The sequence below is a fragment of the Prionailurus viverrinus genome, chromosome A2 (assembly GCF_022837055.1).
Source record: "Prionailurus viverrinus isolate Anna chromosome A2, UM_Priviv_1.0, whole genome shotgun sequence".
Taxonomy (NCBI): Eukaryota; Metazoa; Chordata; class Mammalia; order Carnivora; family Felidae; genus Prionailurus; species Prionailurus viverrinus.
In genome coordinates this window covers 77,460,630-77,478,797 of record NC_062562.1, presented here as the reverse complement: position 1 = coordinate 77,478,797, position 18,168 = coordinate 77,460,630, and the positions used below count along the sequence as shown (strand labels likewise).

The 18,168-nt window shown below is 38.4% G+C and overlaps 1 protein-coding gene across 2 annotated transcripts in view; it reads left to right on the top strand.

Annotated features, from left to right (window-relative positions):
• Positions 1-17,399, top strand: part of LOC125156157 (B-cell receptor-associated protein 29) — a 55,996-nt gene extending 38,597 nt beyond the window's left edge. For both annotated transcript variants that reach the window (XM_047841933.1, XM_047841942.1), the window contains exons 7-8: positions 9,680-9,780; positions 16,263-17,399. In XM_047841933.1, the coding sequence (XP_047697889.1) occupies positions 9,680-9,780; positions 16,263-16,298 (137 nt within the window). In that variant the 3' untranslated portion in view covers positions 16,299-17,399. The remainder of the gene's footprint in view (positions 1-9,679; positions 9,781-16,262) is intronic.
• The last annotated feature ends 769 nt before the right edge of the window (positions 17,400-18,168 follow it).

The following is an 18,168-nucleotide window of genomic DNA, read 5'->3' as shown; positions in this document are numbered from 1 at the left end:
TCTTTTCATGTGCCTGTTGGCCATCTGGATGTCTTCTTTAGAGAAGTGTCTATTCATGTGTTCTGCCCATTTCTTCACTGGATTATTTGTTTTTTGGGTGTGGAGTTTGGTGAGCTCTTTATAGATTTTGGATACTAGCCCTTTGTCCGATATGTCATTTGCAAATATCTTTTCCCATTCCATTGGTTGCTTTTAGTTTTGTTGATTGTTTCCTTTGCTGTGCAGAAGCTTTTTATCTTCCAATAGTTCATTTTTGCTTTTAATTCCCTTGCCTTTGGAGATGTGTCAAATAAGAAATTGCTGCGGCTGAGGTCAGAGAGGTCTTTTCCTGCTTTCTCCTCTAGGGTTTTGATGGTTTCCTGTCTCACATTCAGGTCGTTTATCCATTTTGAGTTTATTTTTGTGAATGGTGTAAGAAAGTGGTCTAGTTTCACTCTTCTGCATGTTGCTGTCCAGTTCTCCCAGCACCATTTGTTAAAGAGGCTGTCTTTTTTCCATTGGATGTTCTTTCCTGCTTTGTCAAAGATGAGTTGGCCACCATACTTTTGTGGGTCTAGGTCTGGGGTTTCTATTCTATTCCATTGGTCTATGTGTCTGTTTTTGTGGCAATATCATGCTGTCTTGATGATGACAGCTTTGTAGTAGAGGCTAAAGTCTGGGATTGTGATGCCTCCTTATTTGGTCTTCTTCAAAATTACCTTGGCTATTCGGGGCCTTTTGTAGTTTCATATGAATTTTAGGATTGCTTGTTCTAGCTTCGAGAAGAATGCTGGTGCAATTTTGATTGGGATTGCATTGAATGTGTAGATAGCTTTGGGTAATATTGACATTTTAACAATATTTATTCTTCCAACCCATGAGCATGGAATGTTTTTCCATTTCTTTATATCTTCTTCAATTTCCTTCATAAGCTTTCTATAGTTTTCAACATACAGATCTTTTACATTTTTGGTTAGGTTTATTCCTAGGTATTTTGTGATTCTTGGTGCTATTGTGAATGGGATCAGTTTCTTTTTTTGTCTTTCTGTTGCTTCATTATTAGTGTATAAGAATGCAACTGATTTCTGTACATTGATTTTGTATCCTGCAACTTTGCTGAATTCATGTATCAGTTCTCGCAGACTTTTGGTGGAGTCTGTCGGGTTTTCCATGTATAATATCATGTCATCTGCAAAAAGCGAAAGCTTGAGTTCATCTTTGCCAATTTTGATGCCTTTGATTTCCTTTTGTTGTCTGATTGCTGATGCTAGAACTTCCAACACTATGTGAAACAACAGCGGTGAGAGTGGACATCCCTGTCGTGTTCCTGATCTCAGGAGGAAAGCTCTCAGTTTTTCCCCATCGAGGATGATGTTAGCTGTGGGCTTTTCATAAATGGCTTTTATGTTGTTTAAGTATGTTCCTTCATCCCGACTTTCTCGAGGGTTTTTATTAAGAAAGGATGCTGAATTTTGTCAAATGCTTTTTCTGCATTGATTAACAGGATCATATGGTTCTTATCTTTTCTTTTATTAATGTGATGTATCACATTGATTGATTTGCAAATGTTGAACCAGCCCTGCATCCCAGGAATGAATCCCACTTGATCATGGTGAATAATTCTTTTTATAAGCTGTTGAATTCGATTTGCTAGTATCTTATTGAGAATTTTTGCATCCATATTCATCAGGGATATTGGCCTGTAGTTCTCTTTTTTTACTGGGTCTCTGTCTGGTTTAGGAATCAAAGTAATGCTGGCTTCATAGAATGAGTCTGGAAGTTTTCCTTCCCTTTCTATTTTTTGGAATAGCTTGAGAAGGATAGGTATTATCTCTGCTTTAAATGTCTGGTAGAATTCCCCAGGGAAGCCATCTGGTCCTGGACTCTTATTTGTTGGGAGATTTTTGATAACTGATTCAATTTCTTCGCTGGTTATGGGTCTGTTCAAGCTTTCTATTTCCTCCAGTTTGAGTTTGGGGAGTGTGTGGGTGTTTAGGAATTTGTCCATTTCTTCCAGGTTGTCCAGTTTGTTGGCATATAATTTTTCATAGTATTCCCTGATAATTGCTTGTATTTCTGAGGGATTGGTTGTAATAATTCCATTTTCATTCATGATTTTATCTACTTGGGTCATCTCCCTTTTCTTTTTGAGAAGCCTGGCTAGAGGTTTATCAATTTTCTTTATTTTTTCAAAAAACCAACTCTTGGTTTCATTGATCTGCTCTACAGTTTTTTTAGATTCTATATTGTTTATTTCTGCTCTGATCTTTATTATGTCTCTTCTTCTGCTGGGTTTGGGGTGTCTTTGCTGCTCTGCTTCTATTTCCTTTAGGTGTGCTGTTAGATTTTATATTTGGGATTTTTCTTGTTTCTTGAGATAGGTCTGGATTGCAATATATTTTCCTCTCAGGACTGCCTTTGCGGCATCCCAAAGCGTTTGGATTGTTGTATTTTCATTTCTGTTTGTTTCCATATATTTTTTAATTTCTTCTCGAATTGCCTGGTTGACCCATTCATTCTTTAGTAGGGTGTTCTTTAACCTCCACGCTTTTGGAGGTTTTCCAGACTTTTTCCTGTGGTTGATTTCAAGCTTCATAGCATTGTGGTCCAAAGGTATGCATGGTATGATCTCAATTCTTCTATACTTATGAAGGGATGTTTTGTGACCCAGAATGTGATCTATCTTGGAGAATGGTCCATGTGCACTCGAGAAGCAAGTATATTCTGTTGCTTTGGGATGCAGAGTTCTAAATATATCTGTCAAGTCCATCTGATCCAATGTATCATTCAGGGCCCTTGTTTCTTTATTGACCATGTGTCTAGATGATCTATCCATTTTTGTAAGTGAGGTATTAAAGTCCCCCTGCAATTACCACATTCTTGTCAATAAGGTTGCTTATGTTTGTGAGTAATTGTTTTATATATTTGGGGGCTCCCGTATTCGGCGCATAGACATTTATAATTGTTAGTTCTTCTTGATGGATAGACCCTGTAATTATTATATAATGCCCTTCTTCATCTCTTGTTAAATACGATTTCAGTCTTGTTTAATTTATTGAGACTTATTTTGTGGCCTAACATGTGATCTGTCCTGGAGGGTGTTTTGTGTATACTTGAAAATAATGTGTATTCTGCTGTTTTTAGATGGAATGCTCTGTATATATTAAGTTCATCTGATTTAATGTGTTATTTAAAGCCAATATTTCCTTATTAACTTTCTGTCTGGGTGATCTATCCATTGATGTAAGTGGATGCTGAAGTCCCCTACTAGTGTTAGTTTCAGTTTCTCTCTTTGCATTTGTTAATATTTGCTTTACATATCTTGGTGCTTCTATGTTAGGTGCATACATATTTAGAAATGTTATAATTCCTTCTCTAATTGATCCCTTTATCTTTATGTAATACTCTCTCTTATTACAGCCTTTGTTTTAAGTCTAGTTTGTCTGATAGAAGTATTGCTTAGCCCAGCTTTCTTTTCAAAAATAAACATTAAAAATAATTTTAAGTAATTATTGTTTTCATTTTTTTTTTGAAAGAGACAGAGACAGAGAGCGTGAAGAGGGCAGGAGCAGAGAGATAGGGAGACACAGGAATCAGAAGCAGGCTCCAGGCTCTGAGCTGTCAGCACAGAGCCCGAGACGAGGCTAGAACTCACAAACTGCGAGATCATGACCTGAGCCAAAGTCAGACGCTCAACCGACTAAGCCACCCAGGAGCCCCAGCTTACTTACTGCCATTTTAAAAATTGTTTAACGGTTGTTTTGTAGTTCTCTATTCCTTTCTTCTTGCTCTTTTCCCTTGTGATATGGTAACTTTTTTAGTGTTATGTTTGGATTCCTTTCTCTTTATTTTTTGTGTATCTAATAAAGGTTTTTGATTTGTGGTTACCATGAGATTCATATATAACAACCTGTGTATATAGCAGTTTATTTTAAATTGATGAGCACTTAAGCTTGAACAAATTCTAAAAACACTACATTTTTACTGTCCCCACTCCTGACGTTTTATGTTTTTTACATCATGTTGTACATCTTTTTTGTTTTGTGTATCCTTAACTAATTATAGATATAGCTTATTTACTACTTTTGTCTTTTAACCTTCATACCAGCTTTATACATGGCTGAACCTTCACCATATGTTTGCCTTTACCAGGGAGTTTTTTTTCTTTCGTATATATTTTTTTATTTCTAGTTATGGCCTTTTCTTTTCCTCTTAAAGAAGACCTTTTGATATTTTTTTGTAAAGGCTGGTTTAGTAGTGGTAAACCTTTAACTTTTGTTTGGTTGGAAAACTTTTAACTCGCCTTCAATTCTGAATGATAACATTGCCGGTTAGAGTATTCTTGGTTATAAGTTTTTTCCTTTCAGCACTGTGAATATATTGTGCCACTCCCTGCCAACCTGTAAAGTTTCTGTTGAAAAATTAGCTCATTGCCCTCCCTCGCTCTCTCTGCCCTTTCCCCCACTCAAGCTCTGTCTCTATCTCTCTCAAAAATAAATAAACATTAAAAAAAAAAATTTTTTTAAAGTGGCGGGGGGGTGCTCCTGGGTGGCTCAGTCAGGCATCCGACTTCATCTCAGGTCATGATCTCGTGGTCTGTGAGTTTGAGCCCCGTGTCGTGTCGGGCTCTGTGCTGACATCTCAGAGCCTGGATTCTGCTTCAGATTCTGTGTCTCCCTCTCTCTCTGCCCCTCTCCCGCTCAAGCTCTGTCTCTGTCTCTCTCAAAAATAAATAAACATTAAAAAAAATCTAAAAAAAAATTAGCTCATTGCCTCATGGGGATTCCCTTATATGCAACTAATTGCTTTTCTCTTGTTACTTTTAAGATTTTTTAGTTTTTGACATTGTAATTATAATTTGTCTTGGTGTAGATCTCTTCTGAGTTCATCTGTTTAGGAGCCTTGCTTTTTAGACCTGGGCATGTATTTCCTTCCTTAGCTTAGGGAATTTTTCAGCAGTGATTTCTTTAAATGTGTTTTATGCCCCTTTCTCTTTCCCTTCTCCTTCTAGAACCCCTATAATGTAAATGTTAGTACTCGATGTTGTCCCATTGGTCCCTTAAAGTGCCTTTATTTTTAAATTCCTTTTTTTTTTTTCTTTTTCTTCCTTCCTTCCTTCCTTCCTTCCTTCCTTCCTTCCTTCCTTTCTTTCTTTTTCTGTTCAGTTTGGGTGACTTTCACTACCCAGATCACTGATCTGTTCTTCTGTATCATCAAATCTTCAGTTTATCCCCTCTAGTGTATTTTTTTCTTTCTGTTATTGTATTCTTTATATTTGATTGCTACTTTCTTTATATTTTCTCTTTGTTGAAGGTCTTACTGTGTGTTCATCTAGTCTTCTCCCAAATTTGATAATCATCTTTGTGGCCATTATTTTGAACTCTTTATCACTTTTATTGCTTAATTCCCTTTCATTTAGTTCTTTCTCTGAGGTTTGCCTTGCTCTTTTGTTTGGAACACATTTCTGTGTCTTTTCATTTGGCCTAGCTCTGTATTTGTTTTTAGGTGTTCAGTAGTTCAGCTACGGTTCCCAATCTTTTTTTTTCTTTTTCTTTTTTGTTTTTATTTAAATTCTAGTCAGTTAGCATACAGTGAAATATAAGTTTCAGGTATAGAATCCAGCGATTCAACACTTACAATACCCAGTGCCCATCACGACACACATTTCCCACATTTCTTATTGTTAAAGGAGTGGCCTTATGTAGGAGATATCCTGTGGAGCCATGAAGCATAATCTCCTCTGGTCACCAGAAGCAGGTCTCCCGTGTGGGCTGCATGTGCCCTCCTGATGTGACAGGGCAGAACGGTTGTGGGCACACTAGTAAGTGGGTCTGGCTCCCAGTCCAGCTGCTGTACACCTGGTCTTGACTACTACAAATGTGCTGGTAGTCAAGACACCAGCGGTAGGCACCCTCTGGCATTTGCAGTATACAAGGATGATTCCCAAATGGCATCCGCTGGGGCCGGAATCAGCACAGCAGAACAAGACAGCAAAAATGGCTGCCACCAGTGTCTTAAGTCCCCAAGCAGACGCCTAGCTGCCTTTTGTCTCTCCAGCAGGCGCTCCAAGATTAGTAAGTGGGTCACCTTCACCTGTAGTCTATGTAATTTTGATCCAGTGTTCTTGTGTTTATTTTGGGGTCAAGTAAGTCTACATGTGAACTCTAAGAGTGGGGTTTTTTTTTCCCCTGCAATTCTAGTTTTCCTAGACGTATTCCTTATTGCTTTTCAAAGCCAGGTGTTTTGGAGGCCCATCTCTTCTGTGCAGGATCTAAGGGTTTCGGTACCTGATGTGGAACTCAAATCTCTTGCCCCTCACGGAAAAGTTCAATGCTTTTGTGATCCTTCCGTATCATAGAATGCCATTCCTAGAATGTGGTTTTCAGGGTGCCTGAGTAGCTCAGTCTTTTGAGCTTCCGACTTCGCTCAGGTCATGATCTCACGGTTGGTGAGTTTAAGCCCCATCTCGGGCTCTCTGCTGTTATCCCCGAAGCTGTCAGTGCAGAGCCCGCTTCGGATCCTCTGGCCCCCTCTCTCTCTGTCCCTCCCTGCTCGCATGTGTTCTCTCTCCCTCTCTTTCTGTCTCAAAAATAAATAAAATATTAAAAATATATATATTAAAAGAATATGGTTCTTTCCTTAGTGAGACTGTATCTCTGCTTCTTCTGCCCTTCTCAGTACTGTCCCCTGTTGTAGAGGCTCTGTTCATCCTGTTCATCCAAGGTCCCCTTCAGAGGGTATTATTCCACATGTGGCTATAGATTTACTGTCTACGGGAGAAGGTAAGCTCAGGGTCTTCCTTTCCTACCATCTTGGACCCTCTTGGACCCGTCTTGGACCATCACTGTAGGCTAGTAAGACATTATTAAGTTGTAGAATCTTCTTTGCTTTTTATACACCAGAAATCCAGGCTTTTAAACATTTATGGTAAGGTCTTGAAGTTAACACTGTGTTTCATATTTTCAAGTAGGTTCTAGGAAATGCCTTATAGAACCCAAATTAAAGACTAATATGAAAACCTTCATGTTGTGACTGTGGTTCCAGTGAAATCTAACCACTATCAAAGATCTCTCTTCCATACCTAACCTATACCCTTACCAAGTGACAACATTAAATTTGTTAAATTTAGCCTTTAATGCCTAACTTAGTTATGGATCTATAAAAATAACATGAAAGAAATTATAATGTAGAGCTATCCCATATGGCTACCCACTAGCTACACATGGCTGTTTAAATCAAAATTTAATTAAAATTAAGTATAATTTAAAATTAAATTCTTCAGTTGCACTAGCCACATTTAAAGTGCTTAATAGCCACATATAGCTAGTGGCTGCCATATTAGCACAGATGTTCTACATCTGTATTGTCCACTAAATGTTCTACAACACAGGAAGTTTAATTTGACAACGTTGTCTTAGAAAGTGCCAATACAAAAGCCACTTTAGTTGAAAGTGACTTATATACTTATATATAAAAATGCCCATATGATGGCTTTTCAAGAGGAAGAGGAAACAGATTGTTTATAAATAGAACCTATAATTTCATTCAACTGTGCCAGAAAAGTGACTCTTACATTTATAAATCCCACTTTCTTTTACTTAAACTTCTACCCTAAAATATTTACAAATTCAGAACTTCTAAAGACTACATATGCAGAATTGTATGTAGAGTAGAGTTAGTTCAGGATTCCCAGAATTTATCCAGTCCATCTTGTGCTACTCTTCCTTTCTACACATTTACTCATTATCTTCTCTACAATGTGCTAAGTTAATGTGTGTGTGTGTGTGTGTGTGTGTGTGTGTGTGTGTGTGTGTGTGTAACTTCTATCTTAGAAGTTAACTGCTTATTTTTAACTTATTTTTAACTGCTGTCTTACACTATACCTCCTTGGTAGACAGAGGCTAATATAGATCCATTTTTGTGTATCATCTTGAGGTAAAGCCTTTAAGTGTCCCACACCCCTAAATCTTTCAATTTTATATAAGAAAGTGATTGTCTTTGCTTTTAAGGAAAATGGGCTGTTCATCCCTTAGTAGGTATAATAAAATACCCCCTCTCAGTTTTTTCAAAAGCAGACCATTCTAATAAATTCTGTACTATAATGCTTGAGTCTAGGATGAATCAGGAAACAGGATAAGACTGGAACATCTTATGCAAGAAACTAGGGTACTCAAAAAATGATAGGGACATAGTGAGAGGACATAAGAGCCAGCTTGACAGCCTTCCCACTAGCCATATCTGGCTAGTGCAGTTATGAATTATAAACTGTTGAAAACATAACCTATGTGTTCATACTTAGAATGGATGGATGGATGGATGGATGGGTGGATGGATGGGTGGATGGATAATGGAAGGCCCTTCTTTAGAGTAGAATGCTGACTGGTAAATGTGGATGAGATGGTGAAGTTGGAAAATCACCAGTGTGCTACAAAGGTTGGTTTAGGCAAGAATTTTCAATGGGTGCTAACTATGAGGGGATAGTTTTCATAAGGAGCAAGATACTTACATAGTCTTTTCTTCCCACACACTGCTTCTTAGTTTACAAAGAAGAAAATAAGTATAAATAGAAAAACCAGTGAGAGGCAGATGGGTCTCTGGATGTGGTACCTTGAGAGACAAGTCAGCATCATTTGTATGTAAGTTAAGATGCATAACCTGAATTTAATCATGAGGAAACATCAGACAAAACCAAAATGAAAAACATTCCATTTAAGAAAAAAGTGGCCTGAGGGTGTCTTGGTGGCTCAGTCAGTCAAGCATCTAACTTCAGCTCAAGTCATGATCTCATGGTTTGTGAGTTTGAGCCCCGTGTCAGGGTCTCTGCTGTCAACACAGAGCCCACTTCAGATCCTCTGTCTCCCCTCTCCCTTTGTCCCTCCCCAATGCGCTCTGTCTCTTTCAAAAAAAAAAGTGGCCTTTATTTAAAATGTCAGTGTTACGGAAGGGGAGAAGAATGCAGGGGGAAGGCTGAGGAACTATTCTAGATTAAAGGAAACCAAAGAAACGTGACAACTTAATGCTAATCTTTGATCTAGGGCTGGATCTAGACTCAAAAAAAAGTGGTAAAAAACCCATAATTGGGACAGTAGCCAAGATTGGAATATGAATGGCAGATTAGATAAAAAGTACTGATGTTAAATTTCCTAATTTGCTAACTATGCTCTGATTATGTTACAGAATAGCTTTGTTCTTAAGAAATACACAATGAAGTATATTTTTTTATTTTTTTTATTTTTATTTTTAAAATCTTTTTAATGTTTATTTATTTTTGAAGGAGAGAGAGACAGAGCATGAGCGGGGGAGGAGCAGAGAGAGAGGGAAACACAGAATCTGAAGCAGGTTCCAGGCTCCAAGCTGTTAGCACAGAGCCTGATGCAGGGCTCAAACTCACAAACTGAGATCATGACCTGAGCCAAAGTCAGACACTTAACCGACTGAGCCACCCAGGTGCCCCAAGAAATACACAATGAAGTATTAAGGAGTAAAGCGGCATGATGTCTATAACTTACTCTTAAATGATTCAAGAAAACAGTTGTGCATGTGTGGTGAGAGAATACAGTAACAAATATATTGCATCTTAACAGTTGGTGAACTTGAGTAAGAGCTACAAAGGAGTTTTCTATTTAAGTCTTGCAACTTTTCTGTAAACTTAAAAATATTTCAAAGTAAAAATTTTTAAATTCTATTCCATGTTTTCTAGCCCTTTCTAAGGCACAGAATGATGTGATGACAATGAAAATGCAATCAGAGCGACTTTCAAAAGAATACGATCGACTTCTGAAAGAACACTCAGAACTTCAGGTGGGTGACATCTACTTTATGGACCTAAGTTTTTTGAAATAGTAATCACTAAATCAACCATTTGGGTCATCTGTCCTTCCCAAATCAAGAGGATGTATTCAATCCTGGCTTTAAAAAAAATTTTTTTAAACATTTATTCATTTTTGAGAGATGGCCAAGAGACAGAGCATATAAGTAGGGGAGGGGCAGAGAGAGAGTGGGAGACACAGAATCCAAAGCAGGTTCCAGGCTCCAAGCTGTCAGCACAGAGCCTGATGCGGGGCTTGAACCCATGAACCATGAGATCATGACCTGAGCCAAAGTTGGACACTCAACTGACTGAGCCACCCAGGTGCCCCTGTCCTGCCTTTTTAAAAATGATGAAGGAAACCAGATTTTTACCAAGGGGGTGAAGATGAGGATATCGCCTGAAAACACAGGATAGTCATCACATAGAGAATTACTGACATGCTAACTGATTGCGTTCTAGTTTTAGTGGGATTGTAAGCACAAGAACTGAGCCACAAAAATGGCAGCATCAAAAAACAAGCTGGTTCTATAAACATTCAGTTTTGCTGTTGGCAATGTTTGCTCTATTCGTGCCAAAATAAGGTAAAAAATTGAAGGCTCATCTTCACGACTACTCGCTACTCCTTCTATCCCAGTGTTTTGTTTAAACATCTGAGGTCAAAACCTATGGCATTCAAATCCGTGATTTACCTCCAATGTGGATTTAAAAGATAGAAATGGAAAAAACCTTTTTATTGTTAAAGTCACAGAGTCCAGGGCAATAGTTCTTTTTCTCTTCCCCTCCAGTCCAGCAAGAGTCTGTGCCCTGCACTCATCCAGGCTAAGCTTGCCTGTCCCTTCCCTCTTGGTTTGCCAGGCCCTACTCTGAACTGATTTCCCAGCCACTCTCTGACTACATGTCAGAGAGTTCAGGGGAGACGCCATTCCCAAGGCAGCCCTGGTCCTTCCTGTCCCTCCTGCTTTCAGGATGGGCTTATCCTAAGAATTTGGCAGCTTTTTGTACCTTTCAATCAGGTCTTTTTTTTTTTTTTTGAGAGATAGAGAGCACAAGCAGGGGAGGGGCAGAGAGAGAAGGAGAGACAGAATCCCAACCAGGCTCCACACCCTCAGCACAGAGCCCGATATGGGCGCTCAAACTCACGAACCATGAGATCCTGACCTGAGCCGAGATCAAGAGTCGGACACTTAACCACCTGCACCACCCAGGTGCCCCTCAATCGTGGCTTTTTAGCAATTACAGCTGTGCAGTTACTTCATTGTAGAAGAACCCCTGGTCCCAGGACTCACTTCACTGCCTCTTCATGGTCATTGAATCTCCAGGGTCCATCACTCCGCCTGGCAAAAGGCAAGCAGGTGCTATACCCATAGGCCTTAGAGTCAGACAGACCTGGAATGACTCTAACTCTCATACTATATGATCCCAAGCATGTTAGGATACACCTCTGCAGCTTACTTTTCTTCACTTGTGAAACCAGGATAATAGTAACACCTGGCCCACTGGGTTGTGGCAAGAATTAAATAGAATGTGTAGGGTACTTAGCACTGTGCCTGGCTGATAGGAGACACTCAAGAAATGATACCTATTATAAGTATCATCATCAGTATACATTACTCTGTAGAAGTTTTGCTGAAACTGACTTATTCTCAACCAGCCACTTTGGCCTTGATTTAGAGCCAATCAAGAAGGAAACCAGAGCACATTTACCATCTGGTATCCCTAGTTGAGTTGCATGTTTGATTTAACTAACTTTTGACATTAGAGTATTCCAGAGAAGGGTATCCCCTGTGTGCTTCACACCCAGGATACGGAGAGCCCAGCTCACATGGCCTAAAGTAGATGGTTAGATTCTCAACAAGACCACCTTTTCCCCATCTCTAAAACACGGGTCCTGAAAATTGCTGACTTCACCATGGCATGATGAGTATTTCTCCAGGGCATCCTTCAAGATCTGCCATGGAAAATGAAAGAACACTTCAGAAGCCTTTTGCCTAGAAATGGAACTTTTTTTCCCCCTCCCATTTGTAAGGTCAAAAGTATGCATATCCCCACCAGTGGACTTTGCCAGAATTTCAGAAACGTTTAGATCCCTGAATGGAGAAAAGAGAAGTAGGAATATTCTCTCATTTTGTTATGGCCGGTGGTGATTGCTGAATGTCCCCATCGTGGTAACAGCTCATGCTTCTCTTAATCCCTGAAGAGTATATGTGACAACCCATTTTCTTTCCCCTCCCCAAATTCCTTCTTCTTGGAGCTGATGCATTCTTGTTAACAGATGTTAAATAGTTTCTCTGACTAATTCCTTCCCAAGAAAGTAGTTTTTATTCCTATTTCTTTGAAAAATGACCCATCCTGCATATGCCAGGTGCCATGCTGAGAGTTGGGCCTTGTGCACTAGTGCATTTAAGGTCTTGATCCAGTTTCTTCTTTTATTTTTGAAATATTTAATGAATGACATTTACTGAGGATATGCTCTAGACCAAGCACTTAGTTAATGGGTTCATATATTATTCTGTTTACTTTAATCACAGCCCACTAAATTAAAATATTTTAATACCCTATCTTGTGGGTGAGGAAAACCAGTCCCAGAGATGTTATATAATGTACCTAAAGTCACTGAACTAGAAATTGATAGGATTCAAAGTTGAATTCAAAATCATGAAACCTTGGGGCATCGGGGTGGCTGTCAGTTCAGCATCCAGCTCTTGGTTTTGGCTCAGGTCATGGCCTCATGGTTCATGTCAGGCTCTGTGCTGACAGCATAGAGCCTGCTTGGGATTCCCTTTCTCTCCCTCTCTCTCTCTCTGCCCCTACCCTGCTTGCACTCTCTCTCTCTCAAAATAAATAAACTTAAAAAAAATAAAATCCAGGGGCGCCTGGGTGGCGCAGTCGGTTAAGCGTCCGACTTCAGCCAGGTCACGATCTCGCGGTCCGGGAGTTCGAGCCCCGCGTCAGGCTCTGGGCTGATGGCTCAGAGCCTGGAGCCTGTTTCCGATTCTGTGTCTCCCTCTGTCTCTGCCCCTCCCCCGTTCATGCTCTGTCTCTCTCTGTCCCAAAAATAAAATAAAACGTTGAAAAAAAAAATTTTTTTTAAATAAAAAATTAAAAAAATAAAATAAAATCCAAAACCCAGTAATTTTTCTCCAGTTGCCCCATCATTAAGAACTCCCTGTGTTGGTCACTAGACTCTGCTCTTGGATCTGTTGTCTTCCCACTTCCACTCTACTCAATCTCAGAGAGCCACATTTCCCAAGCTCCCATGCTGTCTTCTGGGCAGGTTCAGCAGTGGGAGGCACTAGCAGGGGACTGAAGGCAGGAGGGGCAGTGCCGGGGACTTCCCACCGCTCTGTTTCAGTAGCATCTGCAGCAGCAGCACCATCTTTTCCCATGGTCCTGGTACCCACTGGGCAGCTGCCACATGGTGGTCCTAGCTCCTGGGATCCAGAACCGGGTCTCCCCCCTTGTCCCTCTAGCCCAAAGAATGGTGGTTTTGTGCTAATCCCTGAGGTGTCTTACCACACTGTTCCAATGCATCTACTCTTTCACCACCTGTAAAACCAGCTTCCCATAATAAATACCTGTTTGAATTTAAAAAAGAAAGAACACTCTCAGCCCCATACTTTGGCAGTTCTGTAAACCCTGGGGGGATGACTTGGCATCCAGCACCTTGACTTCTTCGTTTCTTAAATGAGGGTTATAATACTTGAGCATTAAACCAGACCCTGTCTAAGGCACTTTAAATGTTTTTAAACAAGAAAAGCTCTATAGCCCTACAAGACACTAGTAGTTACCTCTTGATTGGACACGTTTTTTTTTTCCCACTCACCCTCCATTGTCCAGTATGAGAACTTGTAGAAGATTCTGAGATTTAAGTGTCATTAAATGACTCCCATTTTCTTTAAAGTGACTCTTACACTTTTATATTTACCTTCTTAATGCTACTTGAGAAGCAAAATGATTGCTGTAGGCCATCTATAGTAAAAAGCTGTATCAAATTGTCGTTTGTGAATTATACTTCTGTTGTCAAACCAACCTTAATAATTGAATTATATCTTCAAGTTCTTGGGAAATTTACCCTTCTCAGTATTACACAGTTGATTTACTTTAAATAAAATAATCATAAAATGACTTAAACTATTATGGAAATAAAAGCGGAAGGGGGAAAGCTGGTTTCCTTACCATAAACAGATTCCACTTTGCATAATTTAAATCCATTTTAAATCTGGTCTCCTCCCTGATACAAATACTAAATAAATATTAGAAAACAATCTCGTCAATACAAAGTCTTTGCCTTTCCTTGTTTGCCGTGTCTCTCTTCTAGAAAAGGGAAAGCAAAACTAACTAAGGATTATGGGCAGCACAAACCCATCAGCATCTGGCAGTTTTCAAATTTCATTTTGGAGTCACCCTCACTTAAGGAACTTGTCCTGAATAACAGCTCCATTAAAGCTGTGACTTTTATCTTTATGTCCACTTTAATTTTGGATAAACACAAGACTATCTCCTTTTTTTAAATTGAAGTATAATTAGCATACAGTGTTATATTCGTCTTAGATATATAATGATTCAACAGTCTGTACAGTTTTCAGTGCTCATCACAGGTGTACTCTTAATCCCTTCACCTCTTTCACCCATCCCTCACCCGCTTCCCCTCTGGCAATTGTTCTCTGTATTTAAGACTCTGTATTTTTGTTTGTCTCTTTTTTACTTTGTTCATTTGTTTTGTTTCTCAAATTCCACATATGAGTGAAATCATATGGTATTTGTCTTTCCCTGTCTGTCTTATTTTGCTTAGTATTACACTCTCTAGATCTACCCATGTTGTAGGAAATGGCAAGATTCCCTTCTTTTTTATGGCTGAGTAATACACACACACACACACACACACACACACACACACACACATCCACACACATCCACACACATCCACACACATCACATCTTCTTTATCCTTTCATCTGTGGATGGACATTTGGGTTGTTTATGTATCTTAGCTATTGTAAATAATACAGTAAACATGGGGGTGCATATATCTTTCTGAATTAGTGTTTTTGTTCTTTGGGTAAATACCCACTAATGGAATACTAGGTCATAAAGTACTTCTATTTTTAGTTTTTTTGAGGAGCCTCCGTACTGTTTTCAGAGTGGCTGTACCAGTTTATTTTTCTACCAACAGTGCATGGGGTCTCTTTTAACTCTACTTCCTTGACAACACTTGTTATTTATTGTAGTTTTTATTTTAATCATTCTGACAGGTGTAAAGTGATATCTCATAGTGGTTTTGATTTGCATTTCCCTAATAATGAGTGATGTTGAGCATCTTTTCATGTGTCTGTTGGCCATTTGTAGGTCTTCTTTGGAAAAATGTGTGTTCAGGTTCTCCACCCATTTTTAATCAGGTTATTTAGTTTTTTTGGTATTGAGTTTAGTTTTATTGGTGTTGAAGTTTGGTGTTATTTTTGAGAGAGAGACAGCCCATGAGTAGGGGAGGGGCAGAGAGAGAGGGGAACAGAGGATCTGAAGCTGGCTCTGGGCTGATAGCAGAGAGCCCAACGCGGGGCTCAAACTCACAAACCATGAGATCATGACCTGAGCCAAAGTCTGACACTAAACCGACTGAGCCACCCAGGTGCCCCGCATAAGTTCTTTATATATTTTAGTTATTAACCTCTTATTAGATACATCATTTGCAAATATCTTCTCCCATTCAGTAGTTAAAGCTGTGATATTTATCTGAAGTGGTAAGATATAAACATGTGAAAGTGGTACCTTATCATTCAAAATACTTCCTCTAATCCTGATTTGGTTGCGTAATGTTAATGTTACTAAAGTTGCTCTGAAAGCATTAATACTCAGCCTGAACAAGAGCTAGATGAACTTCTCATGTATGAGCAATAATGCTACAACTCCATTTGATGAGGTTTTTTTTCCTCAGTGTAGACTTTGCTTTCTTTAGTGCAAATGATTTCTAAAGGTTAATTTCGATCCCATTTTCTTCCAGTTTTAAATGATATTTTATAGTTATCTCTGATCAGCAAAGAGTATAATTTGAGAACTCAATTCTGTGGGCAAATATCTGCATAACAAACACACACACACACAAAAGGCGATCCCATCTGGGGTTTTTGTTTCCCCTCATTCTTTCCTTGCCAAAAATCTTAATTGAGTTGGTAAGAGGGGAATTTTAGAAATTTTGTTTTCCTGGTATAACCTGTGAAACAAAAGCAAAGTAGATTAAGGCAAGGAAACAAATGAATTGATCAAGAATGTTATTTTTCCCCCTTTTTCAAGTAAAACCCACAAACTTTGTAGTTTAAGTTTGAAATGTTCTCAATCCCTATTTTCATATTTGATTATTCTCATAATTAATAACCATACACAGAAAAGAGAATTTTTTTTAAAAACTCCTTGTCATATCAATGAACCTGTTTTTCACTCTTGGCTGTAGCTACTTGAGTCCTTTTTTTTCTTGCAGAATCGCTTGGGGAAAGACAGTAAGAAAGGCCTGTGAACTTTGAAAGACGATGGCGACACACCATGTGAAGATGACAAATTTGTTATCGTGTTGGCCTGTAGAACAATTTAAAATTCAGTTCAGTAAAAGGTACCATTTATGACCAGCCAATAATTTTTTTAATGCCACATATAGCCTATTATCCTAACGGTGTTGTCACAATAGTTGATGATGTTTCAGATATATCGTCAAGTCTATATTCCAGCTCTTCTGTAAAATATAAGCATGGTTAGCACCCTAGTAAGATATTGAGAGGAACACTGGTTATATGGTGACTGTTTACTAATAAAAAGAAAAATTTATAGCCAGTTACTTCCCAAATTGATTTTTAAGTTGATGAAAGCATTAATAGCCTTAAAAGCTGTGATGTGTTTTCAGTAATAATAATCTATTTAATCAGATGTTCCAAATACTGCTGATGTATTTGAAAATAGTATTCAGTATCAGCAGATTTGTTCATAGATTAAATAAGGACAAATGATCAGAATTAGCCATTATATATATGGGGAAGAGTCATGAAGAGCAAAAAATAAAAACAATGACCTTAGTTGTTCTTTTTTATAAGTCTGATGATACTATAGTTTACTCTTGTAAAACAGCTATATTGATAATTATATTTTTGTTACTGTGCTTCTATATCTGTTGGACTGTTTCCGTTGACATTTGTGTTAATACCACATAATAAGTAGGCATTATACCTTTTTAAAATTTATCTGATAATGAAGTTTACATCTATTTGCATAACTGCCATACACTGAAGTTAAAATTATTTTATGACAATGTGGAATTCTTGACTTAGAAAGCTAATGTAGAGCATATCCAAAGAGCAATGTTTCCCATCGCTGTGAGAGTTACTAAGTATACAAATATTACCTCAAATATACATATACTGGGGTCACAGTTTCTCTGAGATGTATCTGTATTCTGAAAGCTAAATATTAAGTACTTTTTTTTCCATTCATATTCCTTTAGAATCTCCTTTAGAACATGATAACGACTGTAGTTATATTAAAATGATTTAGGTTGTTCCAGTGTTTAGACATGAAAATCATCTTCCTTGTCTCATAAAGACCTAAATATAAATAATGGAATGCAAAATAATGACTGGAGTTTTTACTTTCCTGATACTTATTTCATCCTTTGTTGTTTATTATCATTTTAGCACCAACTTCATGCATACTTAATTGTTTTCATTGTAACATAGGTGAAATTTTTTTCATTGTAACATAGGTGTAACATAGGTGAAATGAGCCAATACATTACAATTTTATTTCAGATAGAAGTCAGGAGCTACTGCTAGAACACAGACATGTAGGAGACATTTACCAGGAGTGAGCGATGGACTTAGACCAGATGGTCTGACAGCACCATGAGTAACAGAGAAGGGGATGCTTCAGTGGGAGGGAGCTGAATAAATGACAGTTCAGAGTATCGCCTTGGAAATGGCAGAGTGGGTAAATATGAAGGTACTGAGCATTTGTGACCTGGCTTCCACACAGGAATCAAGGCAAATGACAAAATAACAGAGAAGTAGGAAATACACAGCTGTAGAATTGGCAAAACTGAAATCGAATCCCAACCTTACCACTAATTTAGCTGTGTGATTTTAAACAAATTATTCAAACTCGCTAGACTTCCATTTCCTCAATTCCACAATGGGAATAATAATGTTTTAGGTCAGGATTACATAGTAATTTTTCAGGCTTTAAAGCAAGAAAAGCCTGGGCACCCTTTGAAGAGCATGAGGATTTGGAAGATTGCCAGAAAGCACTTCAAGTGTACATTTCAGTAATCTTACAACCGTCTCAATTTTAGAAACCTGCACCCTGAGGCCTTAAAAGTTTGAGCAGTTTCCCCAAAGTAGCAT